General features: G+C 48.2%; 1 protein-coding gene across 1 annotated transcript in view; it reads left to right on the forward strand.

Moving 5' to 3' along the window:
• The window catches only part of LOC148477790 (uncharacterized), a 100,571-nt gene that overhangs the window by 70,501 nt on the left and 8,178 nt on the right, over positions 1 to 21,892 (forward strand). The window contains exons 10-12 of the mRNA XM_088456147.1: positions 16,918 to 16,971; positions 18,873 to 18,964; positions 21,298 to 21,400. Of these exons, the coding sequence (XP_088312273.1) occupies positions 16,918 to 16,971; positions 18,873 to 18,964; positions 21,298 to 21,400 (249 nt within the window). The remainder of the gene's footprint in view (positions 1 to 16,917; positions 16,972 to 18,872; positions 18,965 to 21,297; positions 21,401 to 21,892) is intronic.

A 21,892-nucleotide genomic window follows, 5' to 3' on the forward strand; every position in this document is an offset into this window, starting at 1 on the left:
TTCACATTGGGTAATATTGCATCGGTATCTGCGGGTGGTGGCAATGTACAGTATTGTCTCCAGGATTTCCAGCTGTTCTAGTTCTCAGAAAATATGTTGAATACAATGGGGAAAAAAACCTTGTGTTTTCTGTTGTCAGGAATGGACGCACCAGATAAGGACTTATTGGTACCTACTCACCCTTTGTCAGACTTCTGTTAGCTTTGGACATAATTTTGAACCCTGATGTCCTTTGGTCTCTTTGATTTATGTTACAGGGAAACCCTCAAGTTTGTGGGGAGAAAATTGCGTGCTGAGAGTATTATGTAGAACCTGTACAGTACTCCCTTATTTATAGATAAAATCGTTACTGTTGTGCTAAAAAGGCTATTTATTAAGTTGTATGCAATTCAAGTTATACCATGTAAAAAAAAAACCCTGGAATGTTGGTAAAACCGGAAAATAACAGATATAAAAAATATATATATAGAAAACATAAATTAAAATAAATTTGTAGAGAAATGTATAGGAATATATAAACCTCACTATTTCAGTGCAACACGTATCGAAGATCACGGTCTGCAGTAAATAGCAAAGGACTTAGTCAGTGATAAAATTACTGCAGGTGTTATAGGTGCCCCTATAACGTTCCATAAACTAGGGAAGCCGATCTTGCTGCAAATCACCGGAAGAAAATAGCGGGACATGGTAAAATGTGTTTGGTAATTAATGGGTTAAGAAACGCATAGATTGCAAAATATGTCGGACTCTATCACCGTGTGGAAAGAGATGCTCTCAAAGCTATTATACACTGAGAGGACTAATTATTATGACCACCGGTTTGGTACCACCTTTTGCCCTTAATATGGCTTCCATTCTACTAACTGTCGGTACAGTAAGTTTTGTGGCTATTAGCCCAAATGCAATGAACTGCATCTCTATAACGCCTCTGCTATCTAAGTGTTATGACAATGCAAGAAGGATCCATGCTTTTGTCTTGAGAACATGATTCGTCAGACCACATAACCTGTTTCCAATCATTTGCTGTCCAATTCCTGTGTTCCTGAGCAAGCTGGAGGCGTTTCACCCTGTTTGCAGCAGATAGCAATGGAATACGGACAGGCCTTATACTTCTGTAGCCCATACGATGTAATGTGCAGCGTACGTGTTAATTGAGAAGCCATCTGAATTGGTACCTGACTCAGATTGTCCATCATTTGATGCACTGTTGCCTGTCTGTGGTATGGAAGACATAAACCCAGTACCCCCACTCCCTCCCTTTTAGAATGTAAGCTCTTGCGAGCAGGGCCCTCCACTCTCATATTTCTTCCCTCCCCCCATGTCTGCTATCTCAGCTGCTTTGGGTCACTGTTATGTATTGTGTGTTGGCATTATGTCCAGATCTCTTAACCACTTGCTTAGCGTGGTCTCATTTGATGCGACCAGTCAGAAACGCACACAAGGCGGCTGGCGGAAACTAATCTTCCGGCAGCCGAAAAAGCAGGATAAAAAGAGACTGAATATCCAATAAATGATGCATGAATAATCTAAATAAGGTTTATTTAACACATTTATTCACAAAGACATCACTTAACACATAACTATAGATAAAATGCATCAAATAGCAATATAACCTTCTACCAATAAAGATCTCTCTCAGAGAGTATTGAAATCAATCAGTACTGATCAGAGTAACAAAATAAGAAAATCTGGTCTCTGCTTTGTATAAGCTTACTGTATATGCATATCAGATAGTCACCGTTATAGAGTGAGCCAGAAAAGGAAATCTTCCCCGCTGAGTGTCCACTTCTATAGTGGAAGGTTGTGTTTAAACACTGGTATGTCCAGCGCTTCAATCAGCCTTATATTAGAACTGTGTCGGGATGGTACCTGTAGTGCGCCTGTTCTCCCTACACCTATTGGGAACTCCGTCTGACCATAAATATGAAGGAGCCTTCCGGCTATTAGTGGGAGTGCAGCTGTAGCGGAAGCCGGCTTACTGTGTATAGTGGAGACCGCCGTCAGCTCTGTTGTCCTGGCCGCGAGCCGATTGTCGCCGGAAGCTTATCCCTTCTGTGCCAAATGGATGTAAATGGCTGGATATTCACACTGGCATTTGGCAGATGAATTAGCCGGCAATTAGCGGTGAAAAAGCTCCATTCTAGGAGCGAAATGCGTCGATAGGGCGCTTTCCAGCTCCTGCTACACCAACTTACTATCTGCCAGTCACCGCTAATTGCCGGCTAATCCATCTGCCATTCAGGTTTAATTAGCTCTTATTTACATAATTTAATTTAAAAAAAAACAACAACCAATTTTGGGGCCATTTTTGAAAAAAATATTAGCCAGTTAGGTGGTTAATGTCAGTATTAGTCCCACATTTGTAGCGACCTGGTGTTTTTGTGTAATACTTCTATTCATTATGTGTCCGTTTTATGCTCCCATTTGCTACTATGGGGTCAATCCTATTAGCCAATGGCCGCACTTTACGGCAGCCTGGATTCGCTGAATTTTGCATGCAGCCCCGAAGGGCTCCGAACAAAATTCAGCGTACTCGGGTTCGGAGCGGGCCGCGAAGGGTGCGAGGTGCCGGACCGTTGGCGTTTTTAACGCCGTTGCAACGGCGACTCGCACCCTAGCACATAATAGGATTGACCCCTATGTGTATTTGCTTATCAATGTGACACCTTACATCACACCACCAACGTTTCGGAGCTCACATGCCCCTTTGTCAAGGTTTTGTCAAATGCTGAGTGCTGTGGCACTCCCTTGCTAGCCAATGTGGCAAACTGCGTCCGGTGCTGTCCTTTTACCGCTCACGAATGAGGGAAAATATGTAGAAATACAAAGTGGGTTGCACTCAGGGCGTCTTTAGTACAGAAGTACAACCCCGCAATGGTATGTCAACGTTTCAGAACTGTATTCTACGTTCTTTCGTCAGGATAAAGAACGTAGAATAAAGTTCTGAAACGTTGACATACCATTGCGGGGTTGTACTTCTGTACTAAAGACGCCCTGAGTGCCACCTACTTTGTGTGTGTGTGTGTGTGTGTGTGTATATATATATATATATATATATATATATATGTGTGTGTATATATAATATTAAGGGTGAGCGGGTTCGGGGGGTTTACTCACTCGGCTGTGGACAGTGAAGAGGGAGGGTGGGAGTTAGGGCTGGCTGGGCTGGGCTGTGTAGTGTAGTGCTGTGCTGTGCTGCTGTTGTCCATAGGGGCTGTGTCCACTTCTCCAAAGTTCATAGGGGCTGGGTGTGTTGTGCTGTGCTGCTGTTGTCCATAGGGGCTGTGTCCACTCCAAAGTCCATAGGGGCTGGCTGGACTGTGTTGTGCAGTCAGTTGTCCATAGGGGCTGTGTCCACTCCAAAGTCCTGTGCAGTGTCCCAGTCCTAAATGGGTGCTGTACAGTTGTCCAGGGGGTGCTCTGTCCATCAGGGGTGCTCCCCCCAAGTACATAAAAAAATATTTTTTCTGTGTTTGTGAATTGTGTGCGCAGTAGCCGCACGTGCATCAACCAAGTAGTGCCAAGCGTGCACCTGTGTCATAAGTAAAGGGCCGGCTAGACCGTTAAAGGGTGCTGTAACCCCCAAAGTGCACTCCCAACAAAAAAAAATATTTTTTTTTGTGTTTGTGAATTGTGGCCCTGATTCAGACCCACTCGCGAGCGGCTGTCCGCTCGCAAGTGGGTCGATGGTCTGCACTGAGCATGCGCACGACGGAGGGAGCTCCGTCGTGCGCATGCGCCAGACGCGACGAGCGAAGGACTTTGATCAAAGGGGGCGTGCTGTCGATGTTGATTGACAGCACGCCCCCTTTGGTGGGCGTGCCGGGGGCGTGCCTCCCTGACGGGGGCGTTCCCAAGGGAACGCCTACCGTCAGAAGCCGGCCCACTGACATCACTAGTGATGTCAGTGGGAGTGATTTTGGCTCTGATAGAGCCAAATTCACTCCGGGCCTTGCGGTTGAAAACCTCAACCGCAGGCTCCGGCTCGCAGTTTCGATGGTCGCGATGGTCACGACCATCGCGGCCATCAAACTGCACGCTCGTATAGGCTGTGGGTGGTGACCCACAGCTATACGAGCGTCCAGGAGGACGCTCCATAATTATGGAGGGCGGTCCTCATTCAGAGCGTGCACTCTGCTCAGAGCGTACGGCTCTGAATGAGGGCCTGTGTGCGCAGTAGCCGCACGTGCATCAACAAAGGAGCAGCGCCAAGCGTGCGCCTGTGTCCCATAAGTAAAGGGCCGGCTGGCTCATTTCTTAAAGGGTGGTGTAACCCACAAAGTGCACTAGTCTCCAACAAAAATAAAAAATAATTTTCTGTGTTTGTGTGCGCCTTAGCCGCACGTATATATCAATATAAATGGAGGAGAGGACCAAACTTTCTCCGATAAAAATAAAATAGGGAAAGATCAAGAACCACTTCCTCCTAGTGCTGTTGCTGCTGCTGGGAGTTGTTCATCATCCCAGAGAGGAAGTAGGAACACCACTACTTTTACTAAACAATTGACCCTCCAACAGTCCTTTAGCGAGGAGGATGAAGTACGACAGTAGTCATCCTGAAGCAAAACGTATAACTGAGGCCTTGACTGCTATGTTGGTGTTAGACGTGCGTCCGGTATCCGCCATTAGTGCAGTGGGATTTAGACAATTGATGGAGGTAGTGTGTCCCCGGTTCCAAATCCCGTCTAGATTCCACTTCACTAGGCAGACTGTACAGAAACGTCAGAAAAAGTGTCCTCACTGTCCTGAAAAATGCGGTTGTACCCAATGTCCACTTAACCACGGACATGTGAACAAGTGGAACAGGGAAGACTAAGGACTATATGACTGTGACAGCCCACTGGGTAAATGTATCACCTTACGCAGCAAAAACAGCAGCGTCACCAGTAGCAGCATCTCAGAAACGCCAGCTCGTTCCAAGGCAGGCTACGCTGTGTATCATCGGTTTTAGTAAGAGGCACACCGCCGACAACCTCTTAGAGAAACTGAGGGAAATCATCGCCCAGTGGCTTACCCCACTTAGACTCTCCTGGGGATTTGTGATATCTGACAACGCCACCAATATTGTGCGGGCATTACATCTGGGCAAATTCCAGCACGTCCCATGTTTTGCTCACACAATAAACTTGGTGGTGCAGAATTTTCTGAAAAGCGTCAGGGGCATGCAGGAGACGCTTTGGGTGGCCCGAAAAATTTCTGGCCACTTTTGCCATTCAGCGACTGCGTGCGCCTGTGTCATAAGTAAAGGGCCGGCTGGCTTGTCCGTTAAAGGGTGCTGTAACCCCCAAAGGGCACTCCAAACAAAATAAAACATTCTTTTTTTTTTCTGTCTTTGTGAAATGTGTGGCCTGCATCCTCAAAGCAGCAGCGACAAGCGTGCGTCTGTCTGTTAAAGGGTGGTGTAACCCTCAAATTGCGCTCCACAAACAATAAAAAAATTCTTTTTTTTTCTGTCTTTGTGAATTGTGTGGGCTGTAGCCGCACCTGCATCCTCAAAGCAGCAGCGACAAGCGTGTGTCTGTTAAAGGGTGGTGTAACCCTCAAAGTGCGCTCCACAAACAATAAAAAAATTATTTTTTTTCTGTCTTTGTGAATTGTGTGCACTGTAGCTGTACGTGCATCAACAAAGGAGCAGCGCCAAGCATGCGCCTGTGTCCCATAGGTCTGTTAAAGGGTGGTGTAACCCCCAAAGTGCTCCAAAAAATAAAAACCTTTTTTTTCTGTGTTTGTGACTTGTGTGCGATGTAGCCGCACGTGCATTAACACAGCAGCGCCAAGCGTGCGCCTGTGTCATAAGTCAAGGGCAGGTTTGGACATCTGGTCCGGACTGAAGGATGTGCCAACAATTTCTGACAAGTCTACTGTCACTGCATATGATACTGTCCTCAAAGCAGCAGCGACAAGCGTGCGTCTGTCTATTAAAGGGTGGTGTTACCACCAAAGTGCGCTCCAACAAAATAAAATAATATTTTTTTCTGTGTTTGTGTGTGAAATGTATGCGCAGTAGCCACACCTGCATCCTCAAAGCAGCAGCGTCAAGCGTGCGTCTGTTAAAGGGTGGTGTAACCCCCAAAGTGCGCTCCAACCAAAATAAAATAATCTTTTTTTCTGTGTTTGTGTGTGAAATGTATGCACAGTAGCCACACCTGCATCCTCAAAGCAGCAGCGTCAAGCGTGCGTCTGTCTGTTAAAGGGTGGTGTAACCCCCAAAGTGCGCTCCAACCAAAATAAAATAATCTTTTGTGTGTGAAATGTATGCGCAGTAGCCGCACCTGCATCCTCAAAGCAGCAGCGACAAGCATGCGTCTGTCTGTTAAAGAGTGGTGTAACCCTCAAAGTGCGCTCCACAAAAAAAAAAAAATTATTCTTTTTTTTTCTGTCTTTGTGAATTGTGTGGGCTGTAGCCACACCTGCATCCTCAAAGCAGCAGCGACAAGCATGCGTCTGTCTGTTAAAGGATTACATCGGTGACAGCATCCAAGTAGGCATGTCAGACAGTCCGTACCTGTACTGGCAGGAAAAAGAGGCAATTTGGAGGCCCCTGTACAAACTGGCTCTATTTTACCTGAGTTGCCCCCCCTCCAGTGTGTACTCCGAAAAAGTGTTTAGTGCAGCCGGGAACCTTGTCAGCGAAAGGCGTAGGAGGTTGCTTCCACAAAATGTGGAGAAGATGATGTTCATAAAAATGAATTATCAACTCTTCCAGGTAGACCAGCCTCCAGAACGTACAGAGGGACCTGTGGTTGTGGATTCCAGCGGGGACGAATTAATACTCTGTGAGGATGAGGATGTACACAACACTGAAGAGGGTGAGGACGACATCTTGCCTCTGTAGAGCCAGTTTGTGCAGGGACAGATTAATTGCCAGCTTGTTTTGTGGGGGCCCAAACGAACCAACCATTTCAACCACAGTCGTGTGGCAGACCCTGGCGCTGAAATGATTGGTTTGTTAAAGTGTGCATGTCCTGTTTATACAACATAAGGGTGGGTGGGAGGGCCCAAGGACAATTCCATCTTGCACCTCTTTTTTGTCTTTGCATTATATACTGTTTGGGGCCTAGTTTTTCAAACTGCCATCCTGTCTGCCACTGCAGTGTCACTCCTAGATGGACCATGTGTTTGTGCCGCCCACTCGTGTCGCTTAGCATAGTCATCCAGCTACCTCGGTGCAACCTTTTGGACATAAAAACACTATTGTGAGGTGTTCAGAATAGACTGGAAATTAAGGTTATTGAGGTTAATAATAGCATAGGAGCAGAAAAACCCACAAATTCTGTGATTTTACCTGTTTTTATGCTTTATTTAAAAAAAATACAGATCCAAAACACAAAACCCAGATTCCAAAACACGGAAGGGTGGTTTTGGCAAAACCAATCCAGATCCAAAACCAAAACACGAAAAGTGGCCGGTGCACACCCCTAATACATATATATATATATATATATATATATGTATATGTATATATATATATATATATATATATATACATTCCATAGACAATTTCACATGTCCCATTAAGGCTGCTTAGACATGATCTGAAAATTTGCAAAACCTATTGATTTTCTGCCACTCAAACTTCAAAAAGCAATGAAATTACGATCATTACAGCTGATGCCTTAATGGACGTTTTCCTTGCGCAATACAGATATGGTATGCCATCACACCCTGTGGTTAACGGCAGAATCAGAACTCTCACAGAACGAGATTGCTGTCACTCGCAAAATGGCGGAGCTGCTAATTCACAGAATTGTGTGCTCATTGGAATACACACATGCAGTCTATGCAACTGAGGTCTAAGCAGAAAATACAGCTGAACCGCTCATTGGCTGAGAGGTGGAAGGCTCGCCTCTCTCAGCCAATGAGCGGCAGCCATCTTTGAATTTCTAAAATGGCGCTGAACCGCTCATTGGCTGAGAGGTGGAAGGCTCGCGTCTCTCAGCCAATGAGCGCTCCGCACCAGGATTTCTGGACTGAAATCCCGCAGCGGAGCTGTCATTCGGGTAGTAGTGTCCTTGGGCTTGGTTAATTCATTTTTTATTTTTTTTGCCAAGACCCAGGATTTGCCTACTTTGGAACGAAGAGGACAGATCTACGCATAGGAGGAGGTGAGTATGGAATTTTTATTACAGGTACACCATTGGATTACCTACTGGAGAAGAGGACAGATTGGCTTCAGGGATACTAGGTGAGTATGTGAGATAGTGTATGTGTGTGTGCATGTATGTTTTAATAAAATTATACTTTTCTGTATAATTTTGTGTGTTTTTTTAATATTGCTTTTGTTGTGGAACTACAGCTACCAGCATGCCCATAATGCCCCGCATGCTGGTACTTGTGGTTCTCCAAGTACCAGCATGCGGGGGAGGCTTGCTGGAAACTGTAGTTCCACAGCAAAAGCCAATATTTATATTTTCAAATGCACCACACTTAACATAATCAACCCAGCACCCACCGCCCAGGGGTGCTGGAGATAGCCCCGGGCTAGTAGCCTGGGCCTGGGGTGCCCTGAGGAGGGGGACCCCCGCTAGGAGGAGTCCGGTGCTGGTTCTGGGAAATACAGGGGGGCCTTATGCATTTTTTTCCCCCTGTATTTCCAGGACCAGGACCGCCTCAGAGCCCTGTGCTGGTTGCGGTAAATACGGGGGACCCCTACGTTATTTGTCCCCCGTATTTTGGCAACCAGGACAGGTTCTGAAAAGCCTGGTGCTGGTTGTGCTTAATACGGGGGACCCCTACGTCATTTGTCCCCTGTATTTAGCACAACCAGTACTGGGGCTCCAAAGCCCAGTGCTTGTTGTTTTTGGGAGGTGGGGCCACGCCTTTTTTTTAGTTTTTTTTTTTTTTTTTTTCAAGCAGGCAGCCAGTCCTGGTTGTGCTTAAATGCAGGGGACAAATGACATAGGGGTACCCCGTATTTAAGCACAACCAGCACCAGACTAGTCCGAACCAGCCGTTTGTCAAAATGCAGGGGACAAATGACGTAAGGGTCCCCTGTAAGTTGTGCAACCAGCACTGGGCTCTGATCCGGTCCTGGTTCTGGAAATACAGGGTAAAAAATTAGTAGGGTCCCCCTGTATTCTCCAGGATCAGCACCGGACTATTTCTAACGGGCTGATGCCACAGCCAGGGGAGCCCTTTCACCGGGACCCCCAGTCGCAGCATCAGCCTTGACCGCTAGTCAGTCCAGGCTGGGGATCCCTAAGGAGCTGGGGACCCCCCCAATAAAGGGGTCCCCCTCCTCAGGGCACCCTTCGGGCTGCGGCATCTTCGCCTGGTGGATGCCAACCCGGAAGGGCTTCCGCGTAATCGCCTGGCATGCACCAACCTGGCAGGGCTTCGACGTCTTCACCTAGTGGGCGGCAGCCTGTGTCAGCTCTTTTTCATGGCTGCCGCCCACTAGGACTACCGGCATCTTCGCCTTGCGGGCGCCAACTCGCCAGGGCTTCGTTGTCTTCGTCTAGTGGGTGGCAACCTGTGTTAGCTCTTTTTCGTGGCTGCCTCCCACTAGGACTTCTGGTGTCTTCGCCTGGCGGGCATCAACCCACCAGGGCTTCGGCGTCTTCACCGGCCGGCGGCACGCACAACCCACCAGGGCTTCGACGTCTTCACCTAGTGGGCGACAGCTTGTGTCAGCTCTTTTTCGTGGCTGCCGCCCACTAGGACTTCTGGTGTCTTCACCTGGCGGGCGTCAACACACCAGGGCTTCGGCGCCTTCACCGGCCGGCGGCGCGCACAACCCACCAGGGCTTCGACGTCTTCACCTAGTGGGCGACAGCCTGTGTCAGCTCTTTTTCGTGGCTGCTGTCCACTAGGACTTATGGCGTCTTCGCCTGGCGGGCGCCAACCCGCCAGTGCTTCGGTGTCTTCGCCTAGCGGGTGCCAATGCGCCAGGGCTTTGGCGTCTTCACCCGCCAGGGCTTCGATGTCTACACCTAATAGGCGGCAGCCTATGTTAGTTCTTTTTCGTGGCTGCCTCCCAGTAGGACTTCCGGCGTCTTCACCTGGTGGGCGCCAACCCGCCAGGGCTCCGATGTCTTCACCTAGTGGGCGACAGCCTGTGTCAGCTCTTTTTCATGGCTGCCACCCACTAGGACTTATGGCGTCTTTCACCTGGCGGGTGCCAACCCTCCAGGGCTTCGCAGTCTTCGCCTGGCGGGCGGCAACCCGCCAGGGCTTCAATGTCTTCACCTAGTGGGCGGCAGCCTGTGTCAGCTCTCTTTCATGGCTGCCGCCCACTAGGACCTCTGGCATCTTCACCTGCTGGGCGCCAACCCGCCAGGGCTTCGGCGTCTTCGCCTAGTGGGCGGCAGCATGTTAGCTCTTTTTCGTGGCTGCCTCCCACTAGGACTTCTCGTGTCTTCGCCTGGCGGGCGCCCACCCGCCAGAACTTCTGGCATCTTCACCTGGTGGGTGGCTGCGACCTCCCCAGGGCTTCTGTGGTCCTCTTCAGGTGCCACCGCCTCCAATGACGTCACAATCAAAGATGGCCGCCGCGAGTCAATCACGGCTTGCGACATCGTCGGGGCACCCGGCAGCTGTGGGACCGGTGCTTGTTCAGGTGTCGGCGGCGGGCCTGGTTCCGAGAGGATCCAATCCCCGCCAGCCATTCTGGCTAGTACGGCAGCGGCGCCCATTTAAAAAACGGCGCCTTAGCGCCATTTTTTAAATTCAAAGTTGTGATTGGCTCGCGGTGGCCATCTTTGAATTTCAACAATGGCGCTAAGGCGCCATTTTTGAAATGGGCGCCGCTTTTGTTTTCGGCAGAATGGCTGACGGGGACTGGATCCTCTTGAATCCAGGCCCGCCGCCAACGCCCTCACCGCCGCCGGACTCTCCGCTACCGAAACCCGCGCCGCCGCCGACATCCGCGTCCGGTCGCCCGCTGCCGACACCGTCGCCGCTGGTGTCTACACCGCCGCTGCTACCATTGCCCGCTATCGCCGCCCATCTTGCTGCACACAAGTGAAGCCACTATGACTACACCTGCTGGAGGTTCCTACTGAGGCTACGCAACAAGTTGAAAAGTCCTATAATATAATGGTGCAATCTTGAGGTAATAGTTTAAAAACTGTAACTTTCTAATTTACCTGAACCCTGGAACAATAGCTACCGAATAAAACAAACCCCAAGTGTAAATTCCACCCCTACCCTGAGTTTTGCCTTCCCCAAAAAAAACCCATAGACTACAGCAGAAAAGGGTTCCTAATTGAGAATGTCCCATGTCCTCATTTTTTATGGTTTTGCCCTGAAATTTGGCATGCAGCATCCAGTAACAGTTCTACCCGGCCATGCCAAATTTCAGATCCGTATACCTCCTATAGCTTTTGAGGTGTAGCCCCTTAAACACTCTGCCCCCCCCCCCCCTTTGGAATTCTCTATGGAAACGTTTTTTTTAGATGCAGCCTTAATATAATGGCACGACTATGCCCTTCTAATATATATGTATGTATATATGTATGTATACAGTATATATATTTATAGATAGATATATAGCATATGAGTATTATAGCACAACAACAGCTCTATATAGTCTTTAGAACGACTGTATATGTATACTAGAGGCTGTATAATGTTAAGTGACTTGCAACCATCTTTAAAAAAACAAAACAGTAACATAGGCTTCTCCATGGTTAGTAAGGAAATAGTGGGCAAATACATAGAGCATTCCTCTTATGAGCAAAGAATTTTATGTGTCCTTTGTTCTCCTTTAATAAAAAGTCAGACGCCTATAGACACCTCTGCGTACCAAATTGCAATACTGTATTCCTCTAGTGTTTGCACTGTAAAATAAAAGGGAAACTACGCTTCCCATGAGCCTTCACTGCAGGTAAACTTTTGATGAGATCAGAATGCGGCGACTGAATCTGACTATCAGAGTAATCGGAGATAGTGGTCACTGAGTCCTGACACAGTAGGGTGAGAGCTTCCTTCTGTCACTACCACCCATCATCAGCTAATGCTGTGTGTGTGCATGGGGGGGACTGCAGGGACGGAGTAGTGGGGACAGTGCTGGGAGACCAGGCAGAGGGGAGTCAGGTGAGAGTACAGGGAAGGAGTAGTGGGGACAGTGCTGGGAGACCAGGCAGAGGGGAGTCAGGTGAGAGTGCAGGGAAGGAGTAGTGGGGACAGTGCTGGGAGACCAGGCAGAGGGGAGTCAGGTGAGAGTGCAGGGAAGGTGTAGTGGGGACAGTGCTGGGAGACCAGGCAGAGGGGAGAGAGGTGAGAGGGCAGGGAAGGAGTAGTGGGGACAGTGCTGGGAGACCAGGCAGAGGGGAGTCAGGTGAGAGTGCAGGGACGGAGTAGTGGGGACAGTGCTGGGAGACCAGGCAGAGGGGAGTCAGGTGAGAGGGCAGGGAAGGAGTAGTGGGGACAGTGCTGGGAGACCAGGCAGAGGGGAGTCAGGTGAGAGTACAGGGAAGGAGTAGTGGGGACAGTGCTGGGAGACCAGGCAGAGGGGAGTCAGGTGAGAGTGCAGGGAAGGAGTAGTGGGGACAGTGCTGGGAGACCAGGCAGAGGGGAGAGAGGTGAGAGGGCAGGGAAGGAGTAGTGGGGACAGTGCTGGGAGACCAGGCAGAGGGGAGTCAGGTGAGAGTGCAGGGACGGAGTAGTGGGGACAGTGCTGGGAGACCAGGCAGAGGGGAGTCAGGTGAGAGGGCAGGGAAGGAGTAGTGGGGACAGTGCTGGGAGACCAGGCAGAGGGGAGTCAGGTGAGAGTACAGGGAAGGAGTAGTGGGGACAGTGCTGGGAGACCAGGCAGAGGGGAGTCAGGTGAGAGTGCAGGGAAGGAGTAGTGGGGACAGTGCTGGGAGACCAGGCAGAGGGGAGAGAGGTGAGAGGGCAGGGAAGGAGTAGTGGGGACAGTGCTGGGAGACCAGGCAGAGGGGAGTCAGGTGAGAGTGCAGGGACGGAGTAGTGGGGACAGTGCTGGGAGACCAGGCAGAGGGGAGTCAGGTGAGAGGGCAGGGAAGGAGTAGTGGGGACAGTGCTGGGAGACCAGGCAGAGGGGAGTCAGGTGAGAGTACAGGGAAGGAGTAGTGGGGACAGTGCTGGGAGACCAGGCAGAGGGGAGTCAGGTGAGAGTGCAGGGAAGGAGTAGTGGGGACAGTGCTGGGAGACCAGGCAGAGGGGAGAGAGGTGAGAGGGCAGGGAAGGAGTAGTGGGGACAGTGCTGGGAGACCAGGCAGAGGGGAGTCAGGTGAGAGTGCAGGGACGGAGTAGTGGGGACAGTGCTGGGAGACCAGGCAGAGGGGAGTCAGGTGAGAGGGCAGGGAAGGAGTAGTGGGGACAGTGCTGGGAGACCAGGCAGAGGGGAGTCAGGTGAGAGTGCAGGGACGGAGTAGTGGGGACAGTGCTGGGAGACCAGGCAGAGGGGAGTCAGGTGAGAGTACAGGGAAGGAGTAGTGGGGACAGTGCTGGGAGACCAGGCAGAGGGGAGTCAGGTGAGAGTGCAGGGAAGGAGTAGTGGGGACAGTGCTGGGAGACCAGGCAGAGGGGAGAGAGGTGAGAGGGCAGGGAAGGAGTAGTGGGGACAGTGCTGGGAGACCAGGCAGAGGGGAGTCAGGTGAGAGTGCAGGGACGGAGTAGTGGGGACAGTGCTGGGAGACCAGGCAGAGGGGAGTCAGGTGAGAGGGCAGGGAAGGAGTAGTGGGGACAGTGCTGGGAGACCAGGCAGAGGGGAGTCAGGTGAGAGTGCAGGGACGGAGTAGTGGGGACAGTGCTGGGAGACCAGGCAGAGGGGAGTCAGGTGAGAGTGCAGGGAAGGAGTAGTGGGGACAGTGCTGGGAGACCAGGCAGAGGGGAGAGAGGTGAGAGGGCAGGGAAGGAGTAGTGGGGACAGTGCTGGGAGACCAGGCAGAGGGGAGTCAGGTGAGAGTGCAGGGACGGAGTAGTGGGGACAGTGCTGGGAGACCAGGCAGAGGGGAGTCAGGTGAGAGGGCAGGGAAGGAGTAGTGGGGACAGTGCTGGGAGACCAGGCAGAGGGGAGTCAGGTGAGAGTGCAGGGAAGGAGTAGTGGGGACAGTGCTGGGAGACCAGGCAGAGGGGAGAGAGGTGAGAGGGCAGGGAAGGAGTAGTGGGGACAGTGCTGGGAGACCAGGCAGAGGGGAGTCAGGTGAGAGTGCAGGGACGGAGTAGTGGGGACAGTGCTGGGAGACCAGGCAGAGAGGAGTCAGGTGAGAGGGCAGGGACGGAGTAGTGGGGACAGTGCTGGGAGACCAGGCAGAGGGGAGTCAGGTGAGAGTACAGGGAAGGAGTAGTGGGGACAGTGCTGGGAGACCAGGCAGAGGGGAGTCAGGTGAGAGTGCAGGGAAGGAGTAGTGGGGACAGTGCTGGGAGACCAGGCAGAGGGGAGAGAGGTGAGAGAGCAGGGAAGGAGTAGTGGGGACAGTGCTGGGAGACCAGGCAGAGGGGAGTCAGGTGAGAGGGCAGGGAAGGAGTAGTGGGGACAGTGCTGGGAGACCAGGCAGAGGGGAGTCAGGTGAGAGAGCAGGGAAGGAGTAGTGGGGACAGTGCTGGGTGACCAGGCAGAGGGGAGTCAGGTGAGAGGGCAGGGACGGAGTAGTGGGGACAGTGCTGGGAGACCAGGCAGAGGGGAGTCAGGTGAGAGAGCAGGGATGGAGTAGTGGGGACAGTGCTGGGAGACCAGGCAGAGGGGAGTCAGGTGAGAGAGCAGGGAAGGAGTAGTGGGGACAGTGCTGGGAGACCAGGCAGAGGGGAGTCAGGTGAGAGGGCAGGGACGGAGAAGTGGGGACAGTGCTGGGAGACCAGGCAGAGGGGAGTCAGGTGAGAGTGCAGGGAAGGAGTAGTGGGGACAGTGCTGGGAGACCTGGCAGAGGGGAGTCAGGTGAGAGTGCAGGGAAGGAGTAGTGGGGACAGTGCTGGGAGACCAGGCAGAGGGGAGTCAGGTGAGAGAGCAGGGAAGGAGTAGTGGGGACAGTGCTGGGAGACCAGGCAGAGGGGAGTCAGGTGAGAGGGCAGGGAAGGAGTAGTGGGGACAGTGCTGGGAGACCAGGCAGAGGGGAGTCAGGTGAGAGAGCAGGGAAGGAGTAGTGGGGACAGTGCTGGGAGACCAGGCAGAGGGGAGTCAGGTGAGAGTGCAGGGAAGGAGTAGTGGGGACAGTGCTGGGAGACCAGGCAGAGGGGAGTCAGGTGAGAGTGCAGGGGGGGGGGGTTGACACACCACACGGCATGGGCATGCTGAGTATAGCACTGATATATATATATATATATATATATATATATATATACACATATATATACACACACACACACTGAGGTAGATTTCTGCTGCCCTATATTAACATTCATGGACATCTATTAACACAAAGCTTTCTCTATTGCAATATGCAAAGTAACGTTGGCCACTCGCTCTAGTGTTTCCTTTTGCGATTATATCCCAGTGTTTATCTACAATGCAGAAGTGGAGTCAGAATATTGGTCCAGTTATTACACCCCTAAGCCCCTAACTTACTTGCAGTGCCTGAAGCAGGTTTTTATTCATCCGACCATCTGAAGTTGGGACTTGCAATAATCCAAATAAAGGATATATATAAATCCGGAACCTGTCTAGCAAACGTTTTTATATATTGGTTATGCAATGTCCTAATTGCCCCTATTTATGTTTGATAAATTATGTTTAATATGCTGTTTTTATTACAGTTTAAGAACTATTTTCTTTATATCTGTTTTTTATACATTTTTAATAACATATATAAAATAATACAAACAAGACAATTGTTACTCTTTTCATACAAATGTGTCTTTATGCTGTTCATGTAAAAATATTGATATATGTTTTAACAATTTAGCTCTGCAATTTACAATGTTTTGTTTCTTTGAATCATGTGGGAATTGACTGCTTTTTCATTTTTGTTTAACCTATTTATTTTGAGCACTCAAATTGAGTGCATGTATGTATGTACTATGTATGTATTAATATTAGCACTTATTTATAGAGTGGCACAAAGTACCAGTTGCGCTGTACAGAGCAGTTATACTAAAATAACAGGTTAACGAGCAAGTATATATACATAAATACCAGCCTACACATTATTAGAATCATACACATGTTGTCATAGTTATAGAGAACGAAGAGAGGACCATGTCAACTTAATGGAGAGGGTAGAGGAGAAGAGGCTGTAATACCTTTGGATTGAGTGAAGAACAGTCAGCCATAAATCATAAGTATCAAAATTTAAGTTGTATTTCTATTTTCCTCACAAAATGATACAATTTTTATACTTTTACATTTTTAGGGAGACATTGGGGCTAAGAGTGTAGGGAGTGTACAGACCCACATGGGACTAGCCACACCCACACCGCACTGGCCACACCCACACAGCAGTGGCCACACCTCCTCTGCTCATAATAGGCCCTTGGTCATTTTCAGCCCCAGATCCATGTGGTCCTTAAACTGGTCCTGCAGCTCCTCTGTATATACAGTATATGTGTAATCTATATCATACCCTCCATCATGGATCCATCCACCAGGTACAGAATGCTTCCCTCTTAATTTATGATTGCCGTCACCTGTGTTAAAACAACTTTCTTAGCAACTTTTAACTTTCTTATCAATAAATTACGACAACATTCTTACATTCTGTACCTGGTGGAAGGGGCCATGTTGGGGGGTGGGGTCTGCTATTTAAGTTTTTAATGATTTGGTACTTTTTCTCTGTAGGATAAGGTGTTAAACTATCACAAATATCGTTCATGCAGGAAAGCACATCGTTGGTCATTCACTGCATAAAAATGAACGTTATATCGTTAGCGTTCTTAGAAATCGTACCGTGTGTACGCACATTAAGTGTAATATACGTGCCACAGCTAACTGGTAACTGACTGTTGGATACCAAGCCGTTCATCCACGTTCTGGTAATCCTCATTTCCATGTATTCTTTATGTTTCCTCTATGTACAGGTGTTACTCAAGGGGGCGAGACAATGATGACGGGAGATCAGCCGCAATCGCTGGGTAAGTGGAAAATTCCCGCACAGTGTTTATATAGTGTAAAAATGATTACAAAACTAACATCCATATGATTACAAAAACTAACATTGATATGATAACGAAAACTAACATCCATATGATTACAAAAACTAACATCCATATGATTACAAAAACTAACATCCATATGATTACAAAAACTAACATCCATATGATTACAAAAACTAACATCCATATGATTACAAAAACTAACATCCATATGATTACAAAAACTAACATCCATATGATTACAAAAACTAACATCCATATGATTACAAAAACTAACATCCATATGATTACAAAAACTAACATTCATATGATAACGAAAACTAACATTCATGTAATTAGAAAACATGCAATTGTGCAATCAACGAGCGATAATTATAATGCGTGGAAATCTATTGTCCTTAGGAACACTGTTGGGGTAGAGAATTAGCTGTAATAGCTTTAAAAAATGTCCTTGTTAATAACCCATTGGGGAGGATTTCTTAGCTCCAGACTGGGTGGGATTGTATTACATGAAATGGACATATTTTATTCTAGTTCCAGTATAACACCTACAGGTGCTGTTGCGTCAGAGCCACTGCGAGCAGTAATACACATGTACATTAAACTGCAGCAAGTGTCATTACTTTAGTCTTAACTGTTGCTCGCTGACAATCGATTTAAGGGGTCTATTCAGCAGGTAAACTTTACTTAAATTATGCGGAAACTTATACCCTTATTCCACTGCTACAATAAGTGGAAAAGGGTCCCTGAAAAATAACCCGGGTCACTTGACCCGGGAATCCAACCCAGGTAGCTATCAAGGTCGGACCCAGGTAACGGTGCAGTGTAAACGACGCAACCCGGGTTATCCGACCTGGGTCATGCCTAAAATGAGCTGTTTGGTGGTTGTGGAGCAGTCACCTCCCACTTTTTATGACCTCACAAGTTTAGCAGAGCAGACACGGGTTCAGTGTGAGGTGCCGTGTAATGGGGTCTGACCTGGGTTGGAACCATGTCCGAAAATCTAGGTCGGTCCCGGGTTTTTGGTGGTAAAGGTGTATAAATCTGCAGCCTAAGGAGAAAACGTATCTCCCAACCAAACCCCAAAGGGAGGAATATTCAAATTATTATCTATTATCTATGGAGCTGGTAAGGTGATAAACTTTGTCAAGGATCAGTTATAGTTTGTGTCTATGGGGAAAGGATTTAACATAAGTATATCAATCCCATTTTTGAATGTGCCACTGCTGCTCTCACAGTATTTTTGTATATATAGAATTTTGAGTGTTATATTTTCACACATTCCAACTATCTCTAATGTATTGCTTAGCTTAATATTAGAGCTTATAAGCTTGATCACACTGATAATGTTTAGTTTTTTATTTGGTAATTCTGAATAACACGATAATTAGTTGGTTTTTTTTGCTCACTGTTACATTAGTTATAGGAGAGGACAGGTAAGAAACAGTATTAGTATACTATTGGTATATGATTTTGCAATATATTTTGGGGATATGTTTGTAGCGTTTCGGGAAGAAGAAAACATGGATAAACGCTATGGGAACCTAATAACTGGTGCACACTGCAAAGTAACAGAGCATTTGCATAAATACAAGGTGAAACGCGTCGTTTGCTAGAGCTTACATTCTAGGCCAAAGTGGGATGAAACGGTCATTGACTGAGTGTAAAGCATGATGCAGCAGGTAATCTTGAGTCCCTTCACCCACCGAACAACTGCACACAGTGTCCTGGGCAGACTGACGGGGTAAATCCTGAGATCATAGTGAGGAATGAGAGGCAGTCATGTGAGTGGTCATGTGACCACTATGGAAAATAGGTTCCTGTGTAAGTCATAATATGCACCTCTATATCAGTAATGTGACCATGTGTGTCTTCTGCAGGTGGGTCGTGTACACCAGAGAGAAGGCCCAGCACTCCTTATTCAGTGGATTGTATACAGAATGATAGAAATATGCATAGGAAGCAGAATAAGGTTTGAATTACTTTGTTTTTTTTGTTTTTTTATGTATGTTGTGTTGTTGTGTCTTTAAGAAAACCATCCCACTTTATTCAGCACTGTAGAGGGTAGGGGTGAACTGTAGAGGGTAGGGGTGGGATCCCCTTTAACTTGGAATCAATTGAACCAGAGGACAAAAGTCTTCAGCTGTAAGGAAGTAGGGAGCCCCAGAATCACACTGCCTCACTTGGGGAATGGAGCTTATAAGGGTGAACCGCACCCATCAATCTGTGGAAAACACAACAACCACTAAAGTAAACAAACTGGAATGGCAGCACTTTTATTTTACCCTCAGACTGAGTGACGTCTGGCCACCACCTGAGATTTTCTGACATCTCTTTGTTGGCACTCTGGGTGCAAGTGGCCATAGGATTAAGGCAGACTAGTTCTGTCCTAGGAGAATTGACCACCCCCTCCGATCATGGACACAAGGGGCCAAATGTAATAGGGTGAGAGGTTAGCAGTAATCTCTCACATTGGTCGAGTTTTATCTTCAAAATGGGAAACATCTGGATGAGATTTTAAATCGTGAGTTTTTTGAGTCTAAAAACATGGGAATTTTTCTGTTCTCAGGCTCTATTACATTGGCCGAGTTTACATAGTGTGACAGGTTACTGCTAAACTCTGACATTTTCTAAGCTCTCACCCTATTACATTTGGCCCCTAGGGGTCTAGACCAAAAGGCCAAGAAGTGATGTTATGAAAACTGTCCTAATATATGGGAGAGCAATGCAACTCATTACTAAGCAAGTTCTTAGTGGGTTTTCTACATCAAGGTCCATAGGGTATCCACAGGATACCTTGGGGTACAGGCGATAACGGCAGACATCCAGGCACCACAGAGTTAAAAACTTCTCCATCCTTCCAGGATGCACTGGGGTCCCTCTCCTATACCCCGCCCCCGAGCCTCAGGCACTCAGTTTTCGTCGGTGCCTGACCGAAGTCGGATGCAATGTTGAATTGCCCTCTATAGTACAGAATGTCTACATTAGCACCACAGTGGATACCTAATAGTTTTTATTTATTTAGTATTTATTACCAGTTATTTATATAGCGCTTACAGAGAGTAGTTGGCCATTCACATCAGTCCCTGTCCCAGTGGAGCTTACACTCTATATTCCCTACCACATGTACACGCACACACATACACACTAGGGGTAATTTTTGTTGGGAGCCAATTAACCTACCAGTATATTTTTGGAGTGTGGGAGGAAACCGGAGTACCCGGAGGAAACCCACGCAAGCACAGGGAGAATATACAAACTCCACACAGGTAGGGCCGTGGTGGGAATCGAACCCTCAGTGCTGTGAGGCAGTAGTGCTAACCACTACACCATCTGTGCTGCCCAAAGCAGCACAGATGTTGAGTTCTTGTGGGATCTAAAGTGCACCTGCCACCTGCACAGAATGAAGGACTCCATTTTGTGTGCTGAACCAGAACCCATGACACTGCATCCTATTCATACACTAGGAACCCTGGGGAACAACTATGTTTAGGAGGGTTGGGTATGAGATCCCGTTGGTCAGAATACCGACAGCGACATCCCGACAGAATCCTGACACCCATAAGAAAACAAGGTAAGACTAACCCTTACCCCTAACCCTCCCTCCCCAGTGCCTAACCGTAACCTCCCCCCCTAGTGCCTAAACCTAACCTTCCCCCCTAGTGCCTAAACCTAACCTCCCCCTCCCCGTACCCTAAACCGAACACTTCCTCCCCGATGCCTAAACCTAACCTCCCCCCTAGTGCTTAACCCTCCCCCTAGTGCCTAACCCTAACCCTGCACCCTAACCCTCTCCCTAACGTCCGATACTTACCTTCGGGATCCCGGCGGTTGGGATTCTTGTGCCGGGATCCTGGCACTATTTTGCCCATCGGCATCCTGCACGCCGTGATGCTGACTACTTCCCTATAGCAGGGAGAGCGATTATCCCTCAGAAAAGGGGTAGGCACCCTGTGGCTGCTGTGGAACTACACATCCCAGCATGCCCTGCGACAGTTTTGCTGTTAGGGCATCCAAAAACTGTGGTAGGGCATGCTGGGATGTGTAGTTCTACGGCAGCTGGAGTGCCACAGGTTGCCTACCCCTGTCTCAGAACATTAACCGCTTAATAAATTATGATACGAATGTCATGTAATCAAACCGTTTGTAATGTATTTATTTATTTCTTTAATTAAGGCCACCATTCCACTGAATATCTCCATTAATGTATTTCCATGAATCTATTTGCATTGTTAACTTAGAATATTGTAGCCACTGAAGTAAGCTGCAATGTCCATTCATGTGGCCATTGTGCGTGACATGTAGGTGGACGATCTGGCATATGTGAAGGTTGAAGTGAAATCTGAGTTTACGGAGGAAGACGCTTGTCCTGGGGATGAGAGGAGAGTAACATCGGATATCACCACAGGTCAGTGACCTCTTCCTCTGCTTCCTCCTCTGTCAGCACTGCAGATAAGGTATCCGCCCAGTGTTGGTTGGTTGCTTGGTTGGCATTTGAATGTTTGGGGATTTTTCTCTCCACTTTACCTATTTATATATCCACTTCCAAATGTCTGAGATCATGTTCTTTGTCCATGGCTGCACTCCATGTTTTCCAATGATCCTGTCTCTATCCTTTCGTCCAGTCATAAAATGTTCCACAAAAAGGAAAAAGGGTGGAGCGCCGTTAAGAATTCAGTAGATTGTATTAATATACAGTACTAATCGTAAATGACCAATTAATGATTTAAAAGAAGCAGAGTCCTCTTATTAAGCACAGTATAACAATATTGTTAGCTAAAAAAGCACTAATTTGGGGTGCCACATGTCAGCGCAACTATATCTTTTTTTATAAAATGTTCCATCCTATTACAGTTGGCCTGTTCAGGATGGGCTCCATCCACCACCTTAGGTCTCCAGA

This window comes from Taudactylus pleione, unplaced genomic scaffold, assembly GCF_031769625.1.
Source record: "Taudactylus pleione unplaced genomic scaffold, aTauple2 ptg000689l, whole genome shotgun sequence".
NCBI classification, from domain to species: domain Eukaryota; kingdom Metazoa; phylum Chordata; class Amphibia; order Anura; family Myobatrachidae; genus Taudactylus; species Taudactylus pleione.